This window comes from Lepidothrix coronata, unplaced genomic scaffold, assembly GCF_001604755.1.
Source record: "Lepidothrix coronata isolate B3197 unplaced genomic scaffold, Lepidothrix_coronata-1.0 Scaffold164, whole genome shotgun sequence".
Lineage (NCBI taxonomy): Eukaryota > Metazoa > Chordata > Aves > Passeriformes > Pipridae > Lepidothrix > Lepidothrix coronata.
Genome location: NW_016690344.1, coordinates 327651 through 354999, shown reverse-complemented (window position 1 = coordinate 354999; position 27349 = coordinate 327651). Strand labels below are relative to the sequence as shown.

General features: G+C 36.5%; 1 protein-coding gene across 17 annotated transcripts in view; it reads left to right on the top strand.

The window, feature by feature from the left end:
- Positions 1-27349, top strand: part of RALGAPA1 (Ral GTPase activating protein catalytic alpha subunit 1) — a 142909-nt gene that overhangs the window by 9730 nt on the left and 105830 nt on the right. For all 17 annotated transcript variants that reach the window (XM_017829411.1, XM_017829409.1, XM_017829406.1 and 14 more), the window contains exons 2-15: positions 2571-2681; positions 3199-3248; positions 4685-4742; positions 5414-5457; positions 6362-6539; positions 8132-8247; positions 10191-10329; positions 16479-16687; positions 17178-17417; positions 19581-19769; positions 20256-20393; positions 23146-23294; positions 24542-24671; positions 25366-25603. In XM_017829411.1, coding sequence (XP_017684900.1) covers positions 2571-2681; positions 3199-3248; positions 4685-4742; positions 5414-5457; positions 6362-6539; positions 8132-8247; positions 10191-10329; positions 16479-16687; positions 17178-17417; positions 19581-19769; positions 20256-20393; positions 23146-23294; positions 24542-24671; positions 25366-25603 — 1989 coding nt within the window. The remainder of the gene's footprint in view (positions 1-2570; positions 2682-3198; positions 3249-4684; positions 4743-5413; positions 5458-6361; positions 6540-8131; positions 8248-10190; positions 10330-16478; positions 16688-17177; positions 17418-19580; positions 19770-20255; positions 20394-23145; positions 23295-24541; positions 24672-25365; positions 25604-27349) is intronic.

Below are 27349 nucleotides of genomic sequence, written 5' to 3'. Positions count from 1 at the left end.
ATCTAATGTATTACAGTTTATTGCAAGAATTCAATTGTTGGTAATTGGTTTGAATTTTAAAATCTTGCTTTTGATTATGCTATCAAGTGTGATCTTAGGAAGAAATCAGAGAGAAATGCATTAGCTACAGAAGTTGCAAAGTCAAGAAATTTTTTACTTTGCCTCCTACTCTCGCAAGTTATATCTGTATTCTGAAGGTATGCTTTTAATGTTAATTAGATGTTAATTTTCATGTTAATTAGATCCTTCAAGCATTTTCTGAGGTCATTGACATCATATTTTTTTTAATAAATAAAGACAAAATAAAAATAATTAAAAAAAAAAAGGACAAACCTCTGCAATTCCACCCTACCTCCTACCCCAAAGTCAGGATGCATTACCACAGTACCGATTGTACGTATGCAATTATGTGGTAAAATGAGAATCACTCTTCAGCTGGTTATGTAGACAAACCTTCAGTTTGTTGCCTGAAGAATCTAGGAATAGTGTCTCTAGAAATTGCTGACTGTTTTATTGATTGTTTAAAGAATACATTTGATTTGGGATTTTTTTTTTTGTCATCTTCGGAGTTGATCCATGTCTGGGGAAGGAATGAGGGCCTATTTCAGGAAACAAAACATTTAACATGCCTGCAAAAATGCAACATTCCTATGTGTTGATTGGCAGAGACCCTGCTTATCTGCCTCCCTTCCCTTTAGTATTTGGAACTAGTCTTTTTGGCACATTTGCATCAAGTGAACCATTCCACCACTTTCTGTGTGCAATTCCCATTAGCAGTTAAGTATATGGACTGCAGGATGCCTTCTGCCACCCTTATTCCAAACATCTCAATCATTGCTTTTTTTTTTTTTCCTTTAATCCTCCCATCTCAGACTCTTTTTGTTTTCTTCCACCTGTATTTTCTTGTCCCTAGCCTAGGACTCACTTAGGGTTCTGCCCCATGAATGGAAGTGTTTGTACTGGCTTTGCCTATGCTCTAGTGATAGTCCATTTTGTGTGCACTTGTCCGGACAACTGAAAATCATTGTCTAGCTTGTTTAAAGTGGAATTGGTTTTTGTTGTCCTATGACATTTCCATCTGTTAAACTCTGACAGTTCAGCTGCTGATCTGTATGTGGTGTAGCAGTTTCTGCAGAACTGGGAGTTTGGTAATCCTCTGGGTGGTCAGGCACGAGCTTGCTGCTGGACCACTAAGTTTATTCCCAGCTGAGCTGCCTTGCTTAAGAGTTGATCTTAGCTGCTAATGTAGTGCTGTCGGCTATATTAGAGCACTCTGGCTCTGCTACACTCATTATGCAAGATGTTGACAGAATGCTGTGATACAGCAAAATCTGTATTGGAAACTTCTATAGCAAAATTTGTTTTAAGATAGTCCTCTAAAGCTACATAATAAAACATAACTGAAAATATGCCATGGTCTTGGCATTTCAGTTGATTCATTTTGTGCTTTTTACTCTACCATTTCTATATCCAGTCACGTAAGATGGTAAAGATTGATGTATTCTAAATTAGAATACATAGGTTAAAACCCCTATGATCCCATACAGAATTAGAAGGCAATTTATAGAAGATATATCTACAGTGAAAGATGATGTCTCAGTGTGTAGAGCTGGTGAAAGGGCTGCCTTCATGTTTTATTTTTGTTTGGTTTTGTTTGTTTCACATCATTATTCTGAAAGGGGAGAGTTTTGCTTCCATGCTATTGTTTTGTCCACCTAATTTCTCTAGTCTTATGTAGTTAAATAACAGGACAGAGAGTGTCTCTTGGTTCAGTGTGTACTAAGGCTTGAAGGAATTTGTTGTTTAAAATGATCGGTTTAAAATTAATCTAGATAAATCACTCTGTATTTCTTTACTGGGGATTTGCACAAAACCATCTGGGGGGTTGTGGGAAGAGAATCTGGAAACTTTCCTGAGGTACACCAGAAAGCACATCCCTCTATACTTAACAGTGATTTTTCCACCTCAGGGTATCCCTGAGGTCCTAGCTTCTGATCTCCTGAGAGCACACAATCAAAGGAGTATGGGGGGCTGAGCCAGACTAGAAAGTAAAGTGCATGTTGGAGCTTGGAGGGAATAAGGAGGTGGGAATCCAGTGCTGCTGTTTACATCCTCACAGCTTGTTTTTCCAACGAACAGATGTGTTCCTCGTTTACCATCCTTCTTATACTTCTTTAGTAAGCTTAACTGTGTCCAGTAATTACAGTTGGGAATCATGATGGTCTTTCTGCTGTAGAGTTTGGGCACCACTGCCAACTTTATTTCTATGAAATTAACAATTAAAACCAGATTTATCCATACAGTGCTAGTTCTGATGGAATTGGGATTTGCTGGCATTACTGTCATGCAAACAGTGAGCGTGCAAGAAGATGCTGCTTCCTGGTTTAAAATTCACTAGGCACTTATGGTATGCCGTCCTGAATTTTATTAGCCTCGATATAAAGAATAAAATCTTCAATAGCTTCTTTACCAATGATAACTTTTCTTTTAAATATCTTCAGTTCTTATGCTGGTTAATGGTATGCAGTGGTTGATTATGAATGTAAACAATGTTCTGTTTTGTTTTTCAGAGAATGCAGAATCAATTGATCTCAAACAGTTTTTTGACCTACATTTCTCACATATATATTATGTGTTCTTTGAAAACTTTGTGACTATTGAAGTTGGCCTTAAACAAAAAGGTAAGTATTCTAAATAGAACATTTTTTGTCTAAGTTCTTGTGGTTTTGTTATAAAATAATGCAGGCTGCTGTAAATAAAGCCCTGTGTGGTCACAAATGGTAACATTAGCTGTGCAGAAATATGTGTAAGCACTAACTTTGCAAATAAAGGCAGAGCAGTGAGACATGCACAGTGGAGGTGAGCAAGAGGTGTTTATTCTCTGATGACGAGGTTTGTCCTTTTGCAAAGTGAAGATTCTTAAGGTGTTATACTTTGTGTTCTGCAGAATTATTCTTTAACAAGATATTATGTAACTTAGTCTCTCCCAGCTGTTGATGCCATAATAGGAAGTTATACAAACTGTACCTGTTATAAACTGTATTTATGAAATGTAATTTTTATTTGCTTAAGTAATGCAAAGTTATGGTTGTATAAATGCAGGGTTTTGTTTTACACATTTAAGGATCTTCATCAGTGCTTTTATATTTTGTTTTGATAATGAAAGTGCATCTTCTATTTATTTTTAATTGCATCTAGGTCACAAGTCTCAGAGAGAAGAATTAGATTCTATTCTTTTTATTTTTGAGGTAAGATAATTTAAGTATGTTTTTTGCTTTGAATTAAGTCCTGTTATTCTACAGGAATATACACTTTGCCTGGAAATACACTTTGCATTTAACTGCTTTCCTTCTTCCTTTTGCTTAGAGCTGAATTTATGTGCTTTATGTGAGAAGAAAAAGAATTTGACTTGCAGTTTTGCAAGAAGATGTCTAAACTGGAAAAAGATATTTTTTTCTATGTCTGCAGATAGTTCATTACTCTTTGGTGGTGGTGTTTCCCCCATAGTGCATTATGCACTTTGAAATGCTCATAAAGTCAATCTCTGTTTAGTTGTGATCTGTTTGACTTTTTGATTGCTGTTATCTCTGATTTTTCTCATAATAGATTGCTACTGCAGAAGTGTTTTTTATAGATCCTTTTTACTTTCAAAAAGATTCATTATTTGAAAATTGCATTTCACAATATCCTTTCCAAAAGCATATCTTGACTTAATTTAGGTAAATTAGAAATAATTTAATTAAATGAGAACATTTCTGAGCAGACACTATAGTTTAGAAATAGCTTAGAATGTAAAATTTTTGTCTTTCCTTTTTGATGGAGGCTTCTAATTATAGAACAAGGACTGTGGTTTTTTTTTAAATACGTAAAACTGAAAGCTGATCGATGCTTACCTCATGGTTGAATACAAATTCAGTTATCATTTATTGATTAGTGAAGTATGTTGGTGAATATGAAGAGAGCTAGTTCATTTGTTCACTAGTTCCTGCATAAAGGGATATTAGGTCATCTGTGCTTTGGAAGCAGTTGCACAGGGTGCTGGAGGGCCACATCCAGGAATTTATTTGAGAAACTAGGTTATTTACGAGTTGCAAGTGCCTCTAGTTTAAATGTTGCAAGTGCTACATGATAAATTTTTAACTGCCTTTGTTACTAACTGCTCTGTTTCTTACTGTCTGAAGACGATCATCCTCCGACCTAAGTGTAGAGGTTTTGTCTTGGTTGTTTTGCTGTAGCTCATTACCCCTCTGAGAAGGCAGAAGCGAATATTTGCTTGTGCCACATAGGCAAGCTGACAGCTGAACATCCTAGCTTAAGCCACTGGAAAGGTGGAATAATCTAATGCAACCTGTTGTGAACTAGAACTGAGGCAGGTGCTCATCCTATTGCATTCCCTATGCCAAAAGCAGCAGTATCTATCAGAGAGGCAGTGGAGCCAGATGAACTGCAATAACATCTGAAGTCTCTAATGCAGGATTTGTCAGACAGTCTGTCAGAGCCTTTGGGCTTCTTAGCTTTAGGAATGGGATCATCTTGAAAGGACAATAATGCTTCCAAGGAGAGCAGTGTGGGAATTTTCTAAGTTGGTGCTTTGGCTTCTGACCTGTGGCCTTTGCGAAAGCACTCTTTTGTCTTCTGAGACCAACATCTGCAACATGCATCCTTGGGTTCTGTTTTTTTATAGAAAATTTTACAACTCCTTCCTGAAAGGATTCATCAGAGATGGCAATTTCATAGTATTGGTGAGTTGATTTTCTTTACTTTTTTTTTTTCTTTACTTTATTTTTTTGAGCATCTTTTTTATTAGTAGATACTAGTAGTTTGTGTTACTCATTTCCTTGAACTTTAAGTGGTGTACCGGGGATTATGGTCTTGAAACTCTTGCAAGCTAGGTTAAGGAAAAATATAATAATAAAGAAAACAAACAAAAAACCCCACCAAAGTAGTTAATGCTCTTTTAGATAGAATTAAATCTGGGAATCTGTAAATAGAACAGTGGCTGAGAAAGAACAAGGACAAGGTGGAAAGCTTAAAGTTTTAATTATTATTTTTTCCTTATTTTTTTCTTTTAGTAATACATTTCAAAATTGACATGAGGTTGGTGTTTGTAAATGGGGAATGCTGATTTTATGCATCGTGATGACTTGAGAATGATTTACTTTTAATTTACTACATCTCAAAAGTCCTTGGGTAAAGATATTATACATTATGAGGAAGCTATAAAAGGTGATGTTTGGTTTTTTTCCTTCTGGCATTGAGTCAGTTGCCTGAAGATATCAAGGTCACCAAGATTAAACTGGAGATTGCCAAGGACTTGTTTAAAAGTTACTATCAAGTCTGACCGAGAACTCTGACATCTTACTTATATAGAAAGAAAGAACAAAAGCAAACATATTTTTTTCCTTTTTTTTAGGGTTGATTTTAAAGAAGCTTCTTCACACTGGAAATTCATTAAAGGTATTGGAAAAAGTTACATACTACATTTGCTTAAAATACTTAAAAATACAAATAAGAACATAAGAGCAAATTTTTATGGTAAAAGCACAGGAATCAGAACCAGATCATAACTCGTGTGTCGTGAAAGAATGACTTCAAATCATCATCTTTGCCTCGGTAGAACTACTCAGAGTAGTAATGTGTTTATATAGAGTAGCTAGTGGTTTAAAGGATTTTGCATTAACACAGAAGTATTGCCTTAACCGTTCATTGTTAGGGGCAAGGAAACTGGTTTTAGGATTCAGGAATCAGAACTACCTTGGAAATGGAAGATTATCTATGTGCCAAAGAGACTTGCTAGTGGGTAGAATAACTTAAATGGCTGACCATGGAACAAAAGCCGTGTAGTTTTGGTACTGCAGCAAACAGCTGCTCCATTCTTCTGTAAACCACCTGCAGGCTTGTGTGATACGGAGCCAGGAGGGGAGTGCTCTAGGACTCCATCACCTTTTTTGAAGGAGAAGTGGAAGAAGGTAGAATGGGTCATTCTGATACAGAAAGCTCACTCTGTTGTTGTCACGAACACATTTAGAAATTTTATGTCAGTCTTTATTTTCTGAAAAATTTATGTGGTGTCTTGCAGTGCTGTAGTCAAGCAAATGATTAGGCATGTGTTGGTTTTTTCCTCTTCTTTCAGAGAAGCCCCTATGAAAAATTCTGAGAGACAAACAGCAGTGAAGGTGCCAGGGTTACCCTTGCATTTCAGCAGGAGCAGCAGATGTGTTAGATTGGCTCTGCTGATTGCTGGTGGTCATACTGTTTGTCCTCATTTTTTCTATCACTCACCTTTTCCTTCCAGGACAAGTGGAAATTCTTTTGTATGTTCTGGGACAAGATAACTTATTCCATTTTTTTTCCTTCTAAGATACGTCGAGAGGGCGTGCGTCTCTTTCTTTTGTGGCTGCAAGCACTTCAAAATAACTGTAGTAAAGAACAATTATGGATGTTTTCCTGTTTGATTCCTGGATTTTCATCACCACAGTCTGAATATGGCCCCCGAACACTTGATAATCTCATTAACCCTCCGCTTAATGTTCAAGAAAGTAAGTTATTTGGTAATATTACTCAATTCTCAACATAATTCAAGTCTAGTCACAGAAAAGGCAAGTTGAGGTAACAAAAACTAAAGTACATATGTACCCAGGAAGATGATGGAGATATTAATGAGTTTCTTAGCAGTTTATCAAGTCCTCTTTCAGTAGCAACTGTTTTGTTATTTTTCAGGATGAGTTGTTTTTTGTGGTTGTTGGAGTGTTTTCCCTAAGTATGGCTATTGTAGCTTAACACATGGGGGGGAAAATTAACTGACCAATTTTATGCAATTCTTCAGAATTGCAAGAGGATACTGCATCTACTGCAAAGTTGTACATTCTGCTTGCACTGAACATTTGCACTGGCTTTGTTCATACTCCAGGGACCAAGCTGTGCAAAGCAGTTTCTGGTGTGGCCTTTAAGAGAATGAGTGGTTTTTAGGGCACTGTGTAAGGACAAATGTGTCTGGGTATGACCAGGCAATTAAGGCTGTGGTATTTTTGCAGCTTGAAATCTTTGAAAAGCATCAGACCTTGTAAATTGCAAAACCTGAGGTCATAAAGGTTTGCATCAATAGAAAAGCATGAGCATTCTGAGATAAGGTTTTTATACTTTCTAGATTTTTTTTTTTTACTGGTAAGGTCATTATCTTGATTCTAATCAATAGAGGATAATTTTTCTCTTAAGATGATTCTTAAGACAGTTTTTCCTTTGTTCACTCCAGCAGTAAATATCAGATACTGGTTACTTTGGGCAGCCTCTTGCCTACTAACTCAATTTATTCTTGTTAGTGGGATTTTAAGCTTACTTATTAATGAATTGCAATTAGATGGGGTCGTAAGTGCAAACTGTGCATTCACATAAGTGGGAATAAGAAGTTAACTGCTTTTTCCTCTGAACATTAAGTGCTGTTCCCTTTTTTCCATCTTCACCCAGTATTTTAATATTTTGTTGCTTGTAGAGGCAGGCAGTGTCTCTGTGACTAGTTATTAAATTTTCTGAAACTTAGCAGACAAATTTCATGGCAGGATAGCTCTGCAGGCAAAAGTTTGCTACATCCTTAAGCCCTGTTCTGCAGTTATCTTGTGAAATGCAGAGTGCAAAGAGTGAAATGTGAGCATCTAACTACAGGAACAGGAGAAAACTCAACTCTGAAGTAGCTTCGTTGTTGAGGCAAAGAAAAGATACAGCTAGTAAAACTTAAAAAAAATGTAACTGATCAACTGTGAAATGAGAAAATTGTGAAAGATGTAAGTAAAGATTTGGCATTTGTGCAACATAAATGTTACTCTGTTGTTTGCATAAATTCCAAAAGAAATGGATTATACCTTTTGGAAAAATTCAGTTTTGGCAGGTAGATTCCCAAGGTGCATTAAGAAAACCTAGTTATTATCTGGTGTGATTTTTATATGTGTAAGAAATTAATTCTGTGGTGGTTTATTAGTTAAAATTTTCTGATTTTCATTAATCTGTGGGTGTACTGTTTTACCTATAACTGTCTGTGCTTACCCCAGTGCATTCCTATCTTCATAACTCGGTAGATATTTATGCATGAGAAGAAGTGGTCTAAATGTTAGGTGTACTCCTATTTTTCTTTAAATAGCTCAAGTGACTACAGAGGAAATCACTCCACTTGTTCCTCCACAATCGGGAGATAAAGGACAAGAAGATTTAACTAGCTATTTTTTAGAAGCACTTTTGAAATACATGGTAATTCAGGTATGTTCTATAGTTTCCAAGTGAACAAGTATGAAATGATTAACACCTCTTTGTCCATTACAATAAGTATTTTACTTTTAGCACTGCAGATGTTTATAAAAATCCTTTAAAGATTCCTCCCTCTTGCCCCTCCCTCAAGTGTCCTTTGTAAAAAGCAGGTTCTCTTAGAAAAATCTTCACTTGTCTTCTATGTGAAGATTCCTAGGTCTTTTACCAGAGGATCTTCCATCAAATTGTGACATAGAGGAAAAACAACTTATCAGTCACTTCCAGCTGATTTCAGCTCCCTTCCCATTTTCACCTCCCCTTCCCTGCCTGTTGCCTTCAACCAGTGAATCAACTGTGTGCAGAAAATGAAGACTTGAACAAGTATTTAGTCCACAATGTGCAACTCGGGCTCACACTGTATGTCCTTCCCTTTGTAGTTTGACACTACCATGATCTCAGCCAGTACTTGAAATGCAGGGCAGGGCATGGCAGCTTCTGTCAAAAACTGTGGCCTAGCTGTTATATGTTATGTAATTGATTTGCTGGCCAACTAGCACATGCTGTTTCTGAGCCTGCTCTGCTGTCACGTGCACAGCAAGTTGCTTGACTGCATGACACATGGTAGATGTTCCAGGGTACTGCCTTCTGGGTTAGACTTGTCCAGCAAAGCCCAGTTGGGCTCAGAAGTTTTCCTTCACACTTTTGCAGGTTTTCTAGAGAAGATGGGCAGTTTACAAATATGACCAATGTTAAAGATTTCATGGCTTCCCTTTATCTATCCTCCTCTGTGAACTTTGCCGTGCTGGAACAATTTGCAACCTCATTTTGTTGCTTCCAGCATCCCCCAGTTTGAACAGAGGTCATCATACTTGTGATCTGTAGGGTGAGCTTATTACTGACTGTTCACTTTGGAGAAAAATAGCGTTTATGTTTTTGAAGACAACTGCTCTCTCTGTAGTGAATTGGTAGTATTATATTTAAATGCAGATAAGTCATTGAGACAGGTGTCAAAGGGCTTGTTCAGTATGTGAGTGCTGAAGTTTTGCTGAAGTTTCTTTAGAGGCACTGACAGTTGCAAGCCGAGTAGTTATTTCTTTGATATTAAGTTTTGCTAAAGGACTTTGTCACAAAATAATACATATCGCCTGTTCTGTTGAATTATATCGGGAGATGAAATATGTATTCCACTCTGAAAGCCCTGAAAATAGACCGTAATAGAACTGTGGCTTTGAATAAGGAATGGAGGAGTAGAGGGGAAAAGGAAAAAAAAGAAGGGCAAATTACCCAGCTCTGCAGGCAGATGGATCCTTGCAAACAAAGATGGAAACTTCATGTTGGATTTCTTAAGGAGAACTTACCATGCTTCGTACTGCTTACCACGTACGAAAACATTTCATAATGGGAAATGCTTAGTACTCATGATCCATGAAAGTACATTTGTGTAACTCAACTTTAAAGTTGTATCTTCTGGTGCACGTGGTTGAAAAATGTTTGTTTCATATTGCCAACTATACAAATGAATCTAAGTACTTATTATAATGACTATATGGACACTTATTAGTCCAAATGTGTTAAAAGAAATTGCTAAAGAAATATTTGGAGTGGCATGGGTAATTATTCTTCTCTTATAAAACATTTTGAAGTAAAACAGTTTTAATAAAAGCACTGGATTTGGGTTTACTCCCCAACTTAGCAAGGTGACTTGTAAAGGTGGATGTATTTCTATTCGTTTAGGTATTTGGTGTGTTCAAGTTCATTTTGAAGCAATGTTTTGGAAGAGAACAGCTTTTTTTTCTGTGTTGTTTCCTAGCTAGTTTCTTTTTAATATTTCTGAAAGTGTTTATTAAAACGTATATGATTTTGTTTCAAAGAAATAATTTATGAAATGTCCTCTTTGTAAATTATCTTTCTATTCCACTTATAGATGTTTACTTTATCCAATTTCTTTTTTTAAGGTTAAGAGTTTAGAATGGAAGAACAAGGAAAACCAGGAAAAGGGATTTTCATTTTTATTCTCAAATTTTAAGAAATACTACTTACCTTCTATTTTCCCAAACATTTGTAAGGAGAGCAGCTTGTATAACCCTATACTTGGTAAGTGTTAACACAGCTGATAAAATCATTACATTTTACTTAATACGGAAGTTATGATGCAATTAGTGAAGATGCCTCTGCCCAAGTTAAGTTGCAAACTAGACCAAATGCCAGTTGAACAACACCGACTTTATTTTGTAACATTAAGTGTATAGAGGAAAGAGAAAGAGAGAGAAGGAGAGAGATAGTACCAGCAAAGATAGTCACCACTTGTAGATCCAGCGGCATCCCAATGATCCTTGTTTACCTTGGGCTCGGTGGCATGGTGGGGAACCCGGTTTGTTTTTCTGTTGGTAACTTCTGTGCAGAAAGGGGTGCTGAGTCCATAAGGTTTGCTGCTGACTACCAAATCTTTTCACATTTATACATTTTAGCCAACAAAGGAGTTAATGCTTATTGGCTACAAGTTACATCATGGCTAGGCTTCCCGAACGAAGATTTGGGAAGGCTCTATCCACATTTGCTACAGGCACACTGGTGGCTTATGAGGCCAATACGTGACAGACATATCCGATTGCAAAAGGCCAATACGTGACAGACATATCCGATTGCAAAAACAAGTTACATAGTTCTCTTATTAATTAGTATTCTAGCTTCTGTTGGTTAAATGATTCCCTTGCTTCTCTTGCTAATTAGCGTGCATGCTCAGTCTTTCTCTTCTTTTGCATCATGGATTTCTTGAGTTGGTGGGCCATGAATCAGTGGTCATGATCTCCCCCTGCCAAAATTACCTTTTACCCAGTCGGAGCTGATTTCAGCACAGTCGCTGAGTTGGTTTTATTAGTTTCTTCCTTTTCTTGGGAGTTGTGACAATTGTCCTTGTGGCCCGTAAATTCTGCATTCTTTATATCCTCTGTCAGTGATATATCCTTCTTCCCAGTCTTTGTTAATGTCCCACTAGATCTTAACACCTGGACAACTGTGCTACCTTTATACAGTCCAAGTTCTGGGTATCCACAGAGGCGTATTCTGGGGGGATTGGGTGGCTGTTGATGGTTGCAGATGCTATCTTTGTTTGACCGGTGATATGCATATGAGCAGTTGCTTCTTTTCCACACAGTCTGTCACTGTGGGGATGCATTAACCAGGATGTGCTAACCAGATCTTGCCTCTGCCAAGGCCTGGAATTAGCAACTTCCTGTCAGAAATTCCTCCCTTCTATGGCCTTAACAGTGTTTGAGGCAGGTAACTGTGCTCTCTAACAGGAGAGTATAGCAAAGTTTTTTGCTTGTCATGTTCCCCACAAAGAGCATTCTCCAAAAGTATTTCTCATGAAAGAACATGTTATGGTTCCTGTTCATGATTTTCAATTCTTCGTTTGTGGAGGCCTCTGACTCTCATTAGAGTCAGTCTTGCTATATTAACCTGATTGAGGTAAATGAAATGTTCTTGTAAAACAGTTCTTTAATGTGATCTCTGTTGTTGATCTCAGTTTTGCTCTGAAGAGAAACTACTGCTGCTGAGATAAAAGGTGTTAGTGTGCTGTTCTTTGAGCGCGTTGGCTTTATCTGTACGGAATCATAGTGTTTGGATCATACAGTGCTTGCTCATAGTTCTCATAGGGCAAAGTTAATTAGGTTTTTGTGCCAACTGCATTTTGTTAAGAGCTTGGAGTAGGAAGAGGAGGGTAGAGTTTAACACACTCTTTAAAGCTGATGGTGCTAGAATGTATCTTTCCACATAGAGTGTGAAATTTTAGGTTTAAGCAAACTTAAGTAGAGTTTTACTCAGAGGTTTTTAGTCCATTTTTAAACTAGAACATTGTTTGCAAATCTTGATTTTTATTATATCAGGTTTGCATGCACCCATGCAGTGTTGGTTGTAAGCCAACAGAGTTCAAGACTCTTCTTTGCAAAGCGATACCAGGTACTCAGGCTTTAAGCTGCCATTTAATTACTTGAAACACTACTTACACAAACACCTCACCTCACTGTTCCTCATATCTGTTGATGCGGCATCTCAAAAGCATTAGTAGGGATGTCCAGCCACAATTCCATATTATAAAATCAGGCTCTCAGGGAAGTTTTTTGAAAAGGTTGTAGTTTCTTCCAGTGTATATATATTTATTTGGATTTCAGAGATGGTTGTTTCAAAACCATGTTTTCTTGAGGAAGATACACAGTGGAGCTTCTCATCTAGGGGAGAAGAGACAGTATAAATCTAGCCATAAGTAACGGTAGAACAAGAGTTATGTGAAGATGCTGAAGAGATTCAGTGATAAAATAGCTACAAGAAGTATGGTAAGCAGTGCTAAGAAAGCAAACCTACTGTTGCTTGATGCCCTCAAACAAGAAATATGGAAATTATATTTTCTCTTTCTATGAAGATCTTGATTTAGTCTTCCATAGAAGTGTTACTGTAGTCCTCTGTTTTTCTGTGAACCGCAAACAAGAATCTTCCACCACCTTAGTAAAGAAGAGGACAATAGGGAACAAGAAGAAATGGGCACAGATCTCCAAAATTACTGTGAGTGCCTTAAACTGTGCAAAGTCAGCAACAGTGATGAGGATTTTTGGAACAATACAGTGATGAAAACAGCAGAAGCACTGGTAAGTAGAATAATCTTTTCTCCTCTAAGAAGTTCTTCTCTGGCATGCATCTTCCCACCCTATTTGAAAATAATCCTGTGCCTGTTCTGAATTTACAGCATTTAGGCTGAAAGCAGGGCAAACTGGGGCACTGAGCCTGCTACTCAAAACAGTTCTTATGCTACTGGTGTAATGTTTAATCTAGGAGAAGTCATGAGGTACCAATCAAAACAGTAATTTTAATAAACATGCATTGATACAGGGCTTTACCGGATATAGTATATTAGACTGAGGTTTCTTTTTTTCCTTCTTTCCTGCTTTCCTTCTTTCTTTTCAGATAAATGTATTGGTTAGAGTAAGAAGCACCGAGCATTCCAATTACAAGAAGGCTAGTGTTGTGCCTTGCATTAGAAAAGCCCATGAGATTGGTTTTTTGTGGGGATTTTTTTTTTTTTTGTTGGTTTGGTTTGGTTTGGGGTTTTTTGTTTCTTTGCTTGTTTTTGTCTTACTGTAGTGTTAACAGATGTTTGCTAAACATCTGTTGAGATTGAGTTAGACACTGTTTAGGAAGAACTAGAGATATGGCAGTAAGATTCTAGGGGCATTGCTTCTTCCATTATAGTAATGTGCCTTTCTATGCCATTTCCAAGCCGTTTGAATGGGCTCCTTCATGTACAGGGAAACAACAGAGTGGCCTATCCTACAGTTTTCTTCAGCTTTTCATTCCTGATGAACCCTTTATTGTCTTAAAAATTAAGTGTGGTCAAAGCTTACAAGAGTCCACCACTATAACTGAGGTTTTGCTGGCCTTTTCATTTTCTACCCTGTGTATGTCTTCCACCACCTACAGCTTCCTGCCCTTTTTGGCATCAGCTCATGTCAGGTACCCAGAGGGGGAAGGGCAGCAGGTGTGGAAGGCCCAAAACATTACAGAAAGGAAAAATGGAAAGTTGGGGGAAGGGAATATTTCCTTTTGTGCTGTTTGAGTCAATCTAACAAGCTCTGTTTTGCTTTGTTTTTATGTCTGTGTCCTCATCTGAAGCCTTGATACCTACTTCCAAGATGGACAGAAATGTGAAAATAGAGGAAATGGCTGAAGGAGGATACATTTGAGAAGCAGCTTCAGCACCTACTGCAGTTGAAACAAAATGTACAGAAAGGATGTTCCAAGAGGATATCATGAAGCTAAAAGGAGACAATATACTGCAAAGACATGTTTACTGCTTTTTAGTCCTTTTGAAAATGCTGCAGCCTTTGTTCTCTGCTGAATGCAAATAAATACCAGACAGAACCGATTTTTGCATCTTTAAATAACGTGCTATCAGGCATTTGCTTTCTTCTTTCACAGACTGTACTGTTATATATGCATCTGTTTAAGATACTAGATTTCATTTTCTTACTAGCCTGCTACTTTCCACAGAATGAAAACAATGTGTGCTGAGGTTTTTCATTTGCAGTAAATAAACCATTTGTAAACTTTTCGAAAAGTATTGTGTGCATTTGTTACTTACTTAGGTGGATGGTATGCAAGAATCGTGGTTTTTTCCTCTAAAAGTAATGCTTCCATTGATAAGTGTGCATGTAACTTTGTAGTGTGTTCTGGGAACATTCCTCAGTTTAGCAGCATTGTGATGAGTTTATCACTACTTAAGTATGTGGCTGTTGAAATGGCACCAAGATATACCATCTTGGATATCCTCAGTGCTGGTGCTGGATTTTGTGTATTTGTATGGATAGCAAGGAAATCTTTGCAGCAGTCTGGCAGATAGGCTGGCTTCACTTTAGATGCCTTAAAAAGGCTGTCGTAATTCAATTGCCTAGATAGTAGTAGTTTTTCTTTGCTACCATCCAGATAGCTTGTGTATTCTGGTACCATAAACTGGCAAAGTTATGCAGGATCCTTTAAAGTAGCTCTTGACCTTGCATTAGGAAGATACGGTCAGGGAACAACTTTATATTGTTCAGTGTGACTACTTTATATCTTCTTTGACTAGCACTGTTAGTATGTTTGAACTGCCCTCTGGTTTGTTAAACCATGGAACATCTCTCTTGCTCATGTACTACAGGCTATAGAAGAGTTGAGGCAGTGCTGAAGTACTCTTTGTCCAATCTATCACTCTGTCTCTGGATAGGACCGTAGTTTTTTATGCTTCCTTCTTTTTGGTCTTGTTTGTTGTTGTTTTGGTTTGGATTTTTGTTTATGCTCTGTGTGTTTTGGTTTGGGGTTTTTGTGCTGTCACTAGAGTAAAATTGGGATACTGAAACACCAGCAGCAGGGTGTTCTGACAGCACATATCATAATCTGTCCTCACACTAATATTCATCTTCTTTCTGTATTGGAGCATATCTCACACTTGCCCTTCTAGAGCTAGGATTAGATTTGGTTGACAAACCACTCCCAGAGAAATGTCATTTGCACATGAAAGTACTGTTGCTACTTCAGGGTGATAATTAGTAATGCAGAACTATTCTGTACCCTGTCTTGGGTTATGAAACCCAGAAATCACATTTTGCAGTGTTGAGTCACAGAAAAATGCACAATTTTAAAACATTATCCCTGTGTTTCCCCATCTTTGTAGTGCTTTTATCACACATGTCCATTCTATCCACATTGAGTTATTAAGTACTGGCATATTTTTTTCTGAAGCATATTCAGGAGTACTGATGACTCCAGCACAGTAGAGAACTAGAAGCACTAAACAGTTCTGAACTATCATGTAGAACATGGGATAGTGAAAATGGAATTGTCAGTTATAGGCTCCAAATAAGCACAGTTCCTGCCAGTTCGTGTGCTGCTGGACGTCATTCATTACATTCCCTGCAGGCCAGTACAGAAGCTATTGCCACAGAATCATCTTTGAGCTAAATCATAGGAACGTGTGCCTGTTGTCTGTCAGCAAAGTCCAGCAAAAGTAGCCAGTGCAGATGTGGCACTAGGTGAAGCTGCAAAGCTCATATGGCTTTGGAGCAGGATTTCTCTGTTCTATTCATATTTCCCCTATTGCAGGGCCAGAAGAGGCTGTGTTTATTGTAGCTGCTGTATACATTTGGGAATTATATATCTCCCATTGTAGTCATGGTTAGATTTGACAATATCTTAATTTTGTATGAAAATAGTTTTCTTGTATAGGTCATAGTCTAGTTAACAGTTATTTTGCTACTTAGAACTTCTTTGTAATTTTTAATGAAAATGTGAAGTAGTGAATTTGATGAAGTTTATATTTAAATATTGGGTATAACATGTAGCTTAAAAAAACCTGAAAACAAGGAAATTAAATATATTTACTTGTTTAGGAAAAAAAAAAAGCAAAGATGTAAGGCTATAGAAATCACTATCAGATAAAAAAATTAAAGGTTTTGCATAGCAGATATAAGTTTCTGTCTTTTGGACCAAGCAGTGTTGTCTCCCTCTGGGAGAAAAGTAAAGTGTTTTGATGTCTTATAATAATTGAAATTTTCTCTATTGCATTCATTTCAGCACATCTTGGAATGAGTTGTGCAACAGTGAATGCAACAAAACACCTCTGAAAGTTCACATGTATTGTTTATGGTTTTAGGATTTCTTTCTTACACAGAGCTTTCTCTCTGCACATATTTTTAAGATGTTGTATTTCTTCACAGATATACCACAAATGAGACCAAAGCCACACTATGTAATGGTTAAGAAAGATGCTGAAACCAATGAGGCAATATATTGCACAAAGGAACCTTTTATTAAGGCTCGTGTTATTGTCATTAGATGGTTGGTGTCTTTCTGGCTTGAGCCAAAACCTCATACAGGACCTCATATTCCTGGGATGGAAGGTGAAAATGTGCCAAAGAATATTCAGGTAAAATCAAATGCACCAAAATGTGTTTGTTTTCATGTTTTTGTCTTAATTGTTATGTCAGCAATATGCACTCCTGTGATAATTACAACTAATGAAAAGTTAAAAAAGGAATTTCTGAACAAATGTTATACTTATTAATTCACTTCAGAACGATCTGCTATGCTGCTTTTTTTGTTTCAAATTCTGCAATTTGTTTTTAATCAAATAGACATAAGAACTCTTGAAATGCAGTGAATCCTTTTTTTGTGTGTTTTTTTTCTTGAATTCATTGTACTGAATAATTCATTAAATTATACTTGTTTAGGTATAATGTTTATATGTTATATAAACATTATATATTGTATATATTATATTATATACACATTATATATTATATATACACATTATATATTTTATATATATACTATGTTTAAGTTGTATAACTTAAATTCTAGCATTCAGTTGTTGTACTAAAAATGAGCTATGGAATATTCTTTAATTTTTATTTCAGAGAGCAGCTGCTAGCATGGCTTCAAGGGAGGACAGCAAAAATGACAGTACTGATAAGCAGGATAGAAATGCAGAGCCAGAACAATCTCATTCTAATACAAGTACTCTAACAGAGAGAGAACCAAGTTCTTCCAGCCTCTGCAGTATTGATGAAGAGCATTTAACTGATATTGAAATTGTCCGCAAAGTCTTTTCTTCTAAAAGAAGTAATGTTAATTTTCTAACTGAGATTTTTCGACAGGTAAAAAACCCTCTTTAAAATGCATGAATCTTGATTATTATATTATAAATTATCATTAGGTCCTGGTTTTATTTCAAGAGCACTTGATCAGCAAACATTATATAAAGTTCTTCTGTCATCTTGCCTTTAAGGATCTGTCATCTTACTTTTAAGAATCAAAAAGCTAAAATTCTGAAATATTTTCTGTGTGGAATATCCCCAGTTCCTGATTTTTCTAATTTTATATCTTTAATAACCAGTTTGACAGCATTTAACTTAAGACTTCACAGTTCCCCATAAACATGAATGTTTCATCTTTTCATACATCAACACTGTAGCTATTAGAACTCACAACCAACCACATTTACATAAGCCTCCTGTGGGAGTCTCCAGCTGTTAAAGAGCTGTTTTAGGAGCAACTGAATGTCCTTACCTTGATAGTGTTCATCAGAAGACTGGGACAGGTGGCTGTAGGAGGTAACAGCTTCTGCTTCTGACTTCACTGCAACCAGAAGCGTTAGCTGAGCATACTCAAAATAGTGTTTCTCAACTGGAAACTACTAAACAAATTTAAACTGAGAACATATGCCAAAACAGAACAAGATAGACTTTCCTTATGCCCCATACTATAGATCAAAGACAAGAGAGTTTTCTGAATAATGGTAAAGAAAAATATACAAAGTTTCAAGTCCAGTGCACAACACTAATTGCTTTAAACAGCAGAAAGCTTAACATTTTAAAACTCTATTATATCTGGATGAAATGGATATTTTTGAATGAGGTAAATAGATGTCAGAAGCTTATCCATATCCCTTGTATTGAAGAGCTTGGACACGTTACTGAAGGAGATACTTGAATTCAGCTGCCGCTCAAGGGCTTACAGGGTCTAAGACATGAAATGTAGTGTAAAATTATCAATGGTCAATTTAAAAACTGTCCCCACAGTGAAAAATGGCAGCAAAGGCAATTTTCTTCATTCTTTTCACAGAGTACTCTGTGAGTTATGTAGATTATTTAGATTTTATGTGCAGTTATGAGATCTCACTTACATCATTATTTAGCCAGGAGTTTTCAGTGTAAATTAATTTCTAATATGTCACATGTCATCTAAAACATTAGGACTGAGTTATTCTAATCAAGAAGAGGTTTCAGTTTTACTAAGTGGTAGAAAGATTGTTTGTAGGGAACAAGTTTTATGCATTTTAGACTTCAGGGTACAAAAAAATGTATATTGAGCTTGCCGAAGACTGTTAGACTTGATGAGCAAGTGTGTGACTGACGAACTTGTTTAATTCTGTAATGCATAGCCCAATTCTTTTCAGTGTGATAGTGGTATTAAATGTCTATTTACAGAGAGAACATAAAACTCGTGTTAAGTGGGCCCTCCTTAAAGACAAAGGCAATGAATCTTCAACAGCATAGTCTATTCACAGCATAGACTCAGTAAAGCTGTGTGTTGGTGTAGTTCATCTGTTTTTTAAAAAAATATAATTAGAATGTCGTGGTTGTTGGTAAATGTATTTATAGTTAGTTAAAACCTGACTAGTGTTAAAGGTTTCTGCTCAGTTGTTGTTACCAGTACAGCAGATACAGAAAACCTACTGAAGAGGGCACTGATCAGCCATTACATGAACTCATATGCACAGTTTATAGGAACAACAATTCTAAAGTCTTTTCAGGGAGTCATTTGTTTTAAGGATACCGTTTTGTAAAATCTCATTTAACTAAAAATAAGATAAATGGCTACCAGTATTGTGTGTCATTTGAATTTTTCTTAGTCATTTAAAACTGGATTAACTCCACTCTTCCAAATCCTCTGAATGGAAAATGTTGTAATAAAAACTTCTGCTCATTCATTTTGCATATTTTTGAGGAGTGTGTGGGTCTGAATTTCAGCAGGCTAGGTGTTAAGTAGATATGCCCGCGTGGATTCTCACCTCTCTCTCTCTCTTTGGCAATGAAGTTGTCCAAGTACTTTCTTGACAAGTTACTTTGTTTAAATCTCATGGTTTTTTCAGTTTTTATATAAAGAAAGTGAGCAAACATTTAGATTTAGGAGTAAAATGTATGTTAAGATCCTACAGTGGCTATATTTCCCCCCCCTTATATCTTGTAACTTGTACAAGAGCCCTACTTGATTTCAAGTATTGTGACTGGGTTTTGTTTCTTTCTTTTTCTACTCAGGCATTTCTGTTACCAATATGTGAAGCAGCTGCCATGAGGAAGGTAGTAAAGGTGTATCAGGAATGGATTCAACAAGAAGACAAACCTTTATTTATGAAAGAACCTGAAGAAATAATGCAGTGCACAACTGTAGATTGTGATGAAAACATTGACCATAATTCATCAGAGAAAGGAAAAGAAAGAGAAGAGGTAAAATATTTTTGGTTACTATTTGTGCGGCTTTTTAATATGCCAGTAGACAGAGAAGTGGCTTCCTTGTTAGTTTATATGTGGTTTACTTTGATGTTAGAGCATCCGTTGGGGAAAATCAATTGTCAAACACTGCATGAGTGAGCTACCAGTTTTATCCATTGTCTGAAGCCTTTTAAGGTGGTTCATTCAATTTAAAACTTCATATCATTTTATGAACTGTTCTCAAGTGATGGATTATATGGTATGCCAGCGTTCAGCTGCGTAAAAATTATATACAAATAAAAGCATGAGGAAAATAGTTGTTATTTTATTCATATACTTCTAAGAGAATTGCTACAAGCTTCATGAAATATTGTTGCATCTTTAAGTGCATTTGTCTGCCATTGTTTATTATTTAATATCTATTATATCCTTTTTCCTTTAATATAAAGCCAAATTACCTGTCTATAAATGTATGGGATTTTAAGAAAAAATATTTTTCAGGAAAAAGGGATGAACTCGAGTCATGTTAGAAATTCAAACTGGACAAGAAATGGCTGTTATGAAGACACTTTGCATAAAACATCTGAAATTGATATTGAAGAGCAAAATGTACGAGCTGGAGTGCAGTCAGTATTGCAGGTATGAAATAGACTTGATATCTAATTTTATCTAAATTATCTATCTAAAATTATCTAAAACTCTTGCTATCAGCACATAAAGAGTGGAATGTAATGCAATACTTCTGCCAGGGAATCCCATGCATCTCTGAAGCATCTCTAAATTTTAAAAATTATTTTATATGTAACAAGTATGATGATAAATCCCTTCATGGCTAAGCTTTGTGAACGAAGATATGGGAAGGGCTCTACCCACATTTGCTACAAGCGCGCTCGTGGCTAAAAAGGCCAATATGAGATAGACACGTCCAGCAAAAGGCACAGCAGAAAGACTCCTTTGGTGGTATCAGCAAGACATGATTCTTTCTGTATTGTCTTTTCTCCTCAAGAGTGATCCTGCATGCGTTCTCAGAGGAAACAGCAGCGCTATAGACGGTGTGTCACCAGACCTCCCGATTGGAGGCCAGAGTAGACCAGTTATGTTGATAATATGGCCAAGGCTGAGATGTTGTTTCGGGGAGTCCTTGTATCTTCTCTTTGGGGCTCCTCTCTTGCAGCAGCCAGTGGCAAGTTCACCATAAAGCAAGATCTTAGGGAGGCAGTGGTCCTTCATCCTTGAGACGTGCCCTGCCCAACGCAGCTGTGTTCTCAGCAACATGGCCTCAATACTTGTGACTGCTGCTTGTTCTAGAACAGACGTATACAGTTAGAATCATGAGTGGTTCACTATACCTTTATTGACCTTAAGCAGGACAATGTGTATACCAGTGTTGGGTACCACAATAAAAAAAATCTTTTACTTATGCATCAGAACATGCATTCAGCTCTGCATCATATCACAGAAAAAACAATCCTCATTTGAGTGTGACATCTTCAAATACCAGGCTTGCCAGGGCTAAGCAATGGGTTGGTGTGCCAAAACATGAGAAAAACAGTCACTGATGGGACACCTCAATCTGCCTCATGAGGTGTTGCCTACAATGTACCACACCTGAAATGTTTTTACACCCATGCACTCAGCACGAGGGAAAAACAAGAGGAGCTCAAAGCTTTTGCCCATCCCTGAGATTTGACGTCATTGGCATAAGTGAAACCTAGTCAGATAAGACATGTGACTGGAGTGCCCTGTTGGACAGTTACAGGCTCTTCAGGAGAGATAGACAGGGCAGAAGAGGCAGAGGGGTAGTACTGTATGTAGCATTAAACATTTGAAATGTTTAATGAATTGCTTCACTGAAGTTGAGGCTATAGAAAATCGAAGAGTGTATAATTTGGGGATCTTTTAAGGTCATATAAAGTGTGTGCATTTTATGTATAATATGCATATGCACATACATACGCAGAGGTGGGTATATGACTCCAGACTCCATAATATTCTTTTATCCAGCAGAAAATTTATTCTGAGCAAAATAGTCCTGTGTGTTTGCCAGCTTACTATGTGCACTTTTGCTGTGAGTGATCATGCTAATTAAAACTCATTTTTACCACAGCCTGAATGATTTTCTGAATACGATTATCTTTTGTACTGTACACTGTTATATATAAAAATAAACTTTCTAACTGAAATCACTTTTGAATTCAAATATTTTACAATAATTTAAGCTTCATAATGTTTGTTTACAATGACTTTTTAAAAATATTAAGTGTTTCTGAGAAAAGAAATAGTGAAGTATCTGTTTGCAGTATATCACAAAGGTTTACACGTCCAAGAATGTCTCAAAGATTATTGATGTTGAAGTTTTTTAGGCAGAGGTTCATTTGATTACCAAATATAAGTTGTTTTGTTTTTTTTTTTAGCCTGAGTCAAGACATCATTCTAACCCAGTACTATGTCTCAGTTTGAGGGATTTCCTGGCCTGGAACCACATTTGACTTTCTCTGTGAATCAATAATCCAAGACTTCTTTCTTGAGTTTTCTTTAAATTTAATGCTTGCATAGGCTTATTTCTAGGCCTGTAGAGTAGGTTAGGTACATTAATTGGGGCTAGTGAGTATAAAAGCTGCATACTAATAGTTTTTAATAATTAAAAATCCAAAGCTCTCAGTTGAGGGAAATTATGACTGTAGGACCAATGATGTCATGTACGTGTGGATTAAGAAAGATAAAAAAATAATTGAAAACCTAGATCTGTGATTCAAGTGCTTCCTAAACTTACACTAAAATATAATAACACTTTAGTAGTGGCTCCTTTAAGTCCTACAGTGCTCTTGCTTCCCTTTTTTTCATAATTTTCATTCTGAAAGTCCTAATTCACTGTCCACTGAAGTCAGCCACTGTGGGGAAGGTATTCTGTTTCCTACTTTTGGTAAGCCTTTCTGATCCCAGTGGGATAAATGCTTTTAATTTCCCAGAACATAATACAGTCCATGTCATGCTGAAGCACACGCTGTGTACCAGAACTGTTTCAGGTAGTTTAGCATATATTGTACTAGTCAGTTGCTGGCTTACAGGTGGAACTTTTGTGCAGTGGACTTCTTTACTTTTGTCTGTCATATTAAAATAATCGTACTGAGTAGTCTGTTGTACCATCTGTCAATGAGAACAAAAATATTTAAATACATTTTGTAGAAAAAAATGGGGAAGAGATCAGTCTTATTGTTGCTTAGTCATTACTTCAAACTAACATATTTAAATGTATACTTCTGTGTGCATATGCAGCCTTTTCTGATAAAGATTTTCTCTTATAGATTTTTTCTTCCTGGTTCTATCAACTGAATCGCTGGAAACATGAAAGTGCTTCAGGCTCATAACACCCACTCTTTTCTACTTACAGGTTTTTATAATAAATTCTTCAAATATATTCTTTCTTGAACCTGCAAATGAAATTAAAGCTCTGCTGGATGAACACACTGATATGTGTAAACGTATTCTTAATATCTACCGCCACATGGTAGTCCAAGTGACTATGGACAAGAAGACATGGTAAAATGCTAATGCTTTTATCTTAGATTATTAGTTCACAAGATAAATGTGAAAATTTACTTGGTAGTAAACACAATAGAGTGGTATTTGCTATATGAACCAGTTTTTCTAAATCAGTAAATACATGAACATTACAGACAACTTAGAAAGGGGGAGGAGGATGTTAGCTATTTTGTTAAAGCCTGTAGTGAGCTCCCAGTTAATTTGAGGTAGCTTAGCCTCAGTGAAAAAAGGAGTAAGGGGGGATATATAGACTGCTGTTAAGGAGCTACTGATGATTTTTTCCAGGGCATTTTGCTCATGGATCGAAGTGTTAAAATATGGAAACATATATGAAGCTTCACAGCCTTATTTAAAAATAAACAAAAAATCCTCAGATAAGCTTGGATAACTGTTATAATCAGATGTATGTTGTTCTTGACCTGTAATTGTGTACAGGAGTCTGTGTGCTGCGTAACTGTTTTATTCCTTTCCAGTGCTTAAGATGCCTAGCAGGTACAAAGGACCCTGCTTTCAGAGCAATTTCTATTATTTCCCACTCGTTTAAATAGTTGCCTGTAATGAGGTAGGACACTGACACCATTCTCCATTGCAAGGAAGCCACTAGCAAGGGGATTTCAAATGTCTGATTTACTCCATTTTCACTTGACTTGGCATTTAATCTGTCAGTAGTATTTCCTGAACTCTGGGTGAGTAGGCTTGGCACTACATGTCATATGAAGCTTGTCTCCTCTTCTGAGGAGTCAGTTCAAGGAAATTTAGGACTGATAATAGAAAACATATTCTACTAGATTGTTATTTTGTTTCTCAGTTTTGCATCAATGTAAAGTAGTGACTCTAGACCGTGATGGCAAAGATTGTGCCGCACAAAATAATTGATGAAGTATGGTAATGATAATTTAAGATAGCTAAAACCTGTAATTCACAGGGAAAAAAAAAAAGTAAAAGCTCAGATTGAAAATGTAATTAAAACTTTGCTGGTAATTTCAGACTTTTCAAGGTGATGGCAATTGAATGACTTGACAGAAGATGTTAGAGTGCAACAGGAATTCCTCAGTCTTAAGCGTGAAGAGAAGATTGGAGTAATTTCTTTTGCGAGAACCGAGTTAGGCTGTTTGTCATCATTATATATATTCCTGCTTGGAGTGTGTTTGAGCAAATCAAACGTGGTTATTACCTTTAAAAATATTGTGCTATATACAGAAGTATAACAAAATGGTGACTCCAAGTTTAATGCTGTTTTGCAGGGAGCAGATGCTACTTGTACTGCTTAGGGTTACTGAATCTGTGCTGAAAATACCACCCCAAACTTTCTTGCAGTATCAAGGAAGAAAAAATTCCACTTTAGCTGGAAGACTTGCAGGACCTCTTTTCCAGGCAAGTAAACATAAATTCACTTTAATTAATTCAGCCTTAATTTTAATTAAGAGATTAGATACAACAACCACTGTTGGCTAGTTTGTCATCTTAAATCATTGATATGTTACCCAGATAATGTGAATGGCTTGGGTTAAAGATGTAGTTACATTTCTTACTCTCTGTCTTACATTTTAATGACACTATGACAAGTTTTTGAGGTACTGTGAAATTAAAAAGTTGCTGTCATTTAGTTGAGTTAGAATAACTGATAAGGATGACTGGCAATATGTGCAGTTTTAGCCTGCTTCCATTGCAAAATTGGCTCAAGTCAGCACAAAATCTTTGCCATCCCTGCCTAACAAATGGCTTTTTTTATTTCTTAGAGAATTCTGTAGTCCCTTACAGAAAGCTGTAGCAAATCCTTTCAACACTTGCAGAGTGCTGTTGCGGTGGGTCCTCTGTAAAAGATTCTTTAATAGAAAAAGGAAGAATATACAAGATAATGAGTCAAACCATTTGTTCCTGTATCTTAAGTTAGAGCTCTTTGTTCACATTACACTTGATAATTCATGAAAGTCTATGTGTACTGAGGAAGAAAAGAATTTCAGGGCTACACAGAAATTTCTGTGGCAGTTAGAAGTTTCTTTTTAAGTAGTGACAATTGAATGTTGTCATGTTATGTTCACAACCCAACTTTTCTCTATTCTTTTAGACTCTTATAGTGGCTTGGATCAAAGCAAATCTAAATGTGTACATTTCTCGAGAACTTTGGGATGACTTGCTGTCTGTAATGTCATCACTGACATATTGGGAAGAGCTGGCCACTGAGTGGTCACTGACAATGGAGACACTAACTAAAGTATTAGCTAGAAACTTGTATAGCTTGGACCTTAGTGACCTGCCATTGGATAAATTAAGTGAGCAGAAGCAGAAAAAACACAAAGGCAAAGGTAAGACAACACTCTATAGACATCATTTGAATTTGAACTGGGGTAATGAGATGTTGGGCACAGGATAATTTTGGTCTCACTTTTATTGGTATACCTAATTAGGCCTCTCTATCACCTGAAATAACCCTGTTTCTTTGAGGTAAAGCTGCTTTTTAGAACTACCACAGAATCCTCACATTAAGATTAATTTCTGCAGATAGGCACATATGGAATGTAATTCTTAAAGGTGTGTTGAATTTAAACTAAAATGTTAAAGCAGCTGAATAGTTGAGTCCTGATCATAACTTCTTGAAAATAACAATACTACTCATCTGGTGAAAATTAAGCCATTGCAAGCACAATTGGAATATTGATCCTGAAATGTTGTTACAAGGGGAAATGTAAGGTGAACATACTTTTGTTTGGTACTAATTGATTACTAGTCCATGGTGAAGGCAGGTTTTATTAAGATGACCTTGTGGATTATTTAAGAGATAGTATACTTTTAGTAATCAGTATGAGCAGTACCTGTTTTCAAACTGATTCCTAAACATTGCAGAAAATACTCTGTAAGACATGGGGAGAGGAGGTGACTATTTGCTTATTATGGTACAGTTCTGGAATTGGTAAGGAACAGGAAGTCTGTCCTCCTCAATAGGGGGCTGGATTGAAAGTTGAAAAACCTGGATTCTTTTCTTAGTTCAGAGACTGACTTTCTGCATGGGACCATTAGAAATCACTTCTTTGTTTCCACTTTTGTAAAACTTTTGTAAGGATAATATTCTCCTTTAAAAAGTTCATTGTGATCTAATAGTGAGAGGCGGGATTATATTTAGGGTGAGTAAAAAAGATGGAAAAACATGTCATTTTTAGTCTGCTTTTTATTTCTCTGTGTTCTCATTGATTTGGTTCTCCAGTCAAACCTGAGGGAAGGTACAATATCTTAGGATTTGTCAGTGAGAAGTAATCTGTGTGGATTCCCTCTCTTAAAGAGCTTGTTCCTGTAGGCTGTTTCTGCTAAAAACATTTCACATGCTTCTATGCTTCTCATCTTGAGCAGAGTCATTACAGAAGTGTGAACTTCTGTTTTTCTAGTGTGTGGCAAGTGGATGAAAACACATTTCTCTGTAGTTGACCTTGAGAGACTGTTTCAGACCATGCATTTTTTGTTTTCCTATACCGTACAGCTTTCTTCTTTTACTTGCTAAAGACACAGTTAAAAAAAAGTCTGATGTGGGATAAGAATATTTATAGTTATTTTAATATATACTTTAAAAAGTATTTTGAATAATCTGTATCACCCATAATGAGCTACAAGAGAAAAGTTTCTTAGCCTTTGGTAATAGAGTTCCAGAGAAAGCCTCCATTGCCAAATGTGAGTCGCAGAGCTAAGTGCAGCTTTGGAAGGAATAGATATCATACAAATTATGCTAAATTTCTTTGGCCCTGTTTGTTCGCTCATAATAATGAACATGCTGGACTAGGGCTCACTGTCCAAGAAGTTGTCCTTTTAATGATTGTAATTGTGTCATTTTGGATGGATAAGGACAAATGTGGATGGATAGAGCCTTCCCAAATCTTCGTTCGCGAATGATGGACATACGTTGCAAATGCTTTTCACTTTTGTTTTTTACATAGTATTGTTTTTGTTACATCCTCATATGAGCTTTATTTACTTAATATAAATTTCAAATCTGAATTTTTTCCATCTTACTACAGTATTTTTTGTCGATTTCCAAAGAGTGTTGTTCTCTGAGCCCATCATCC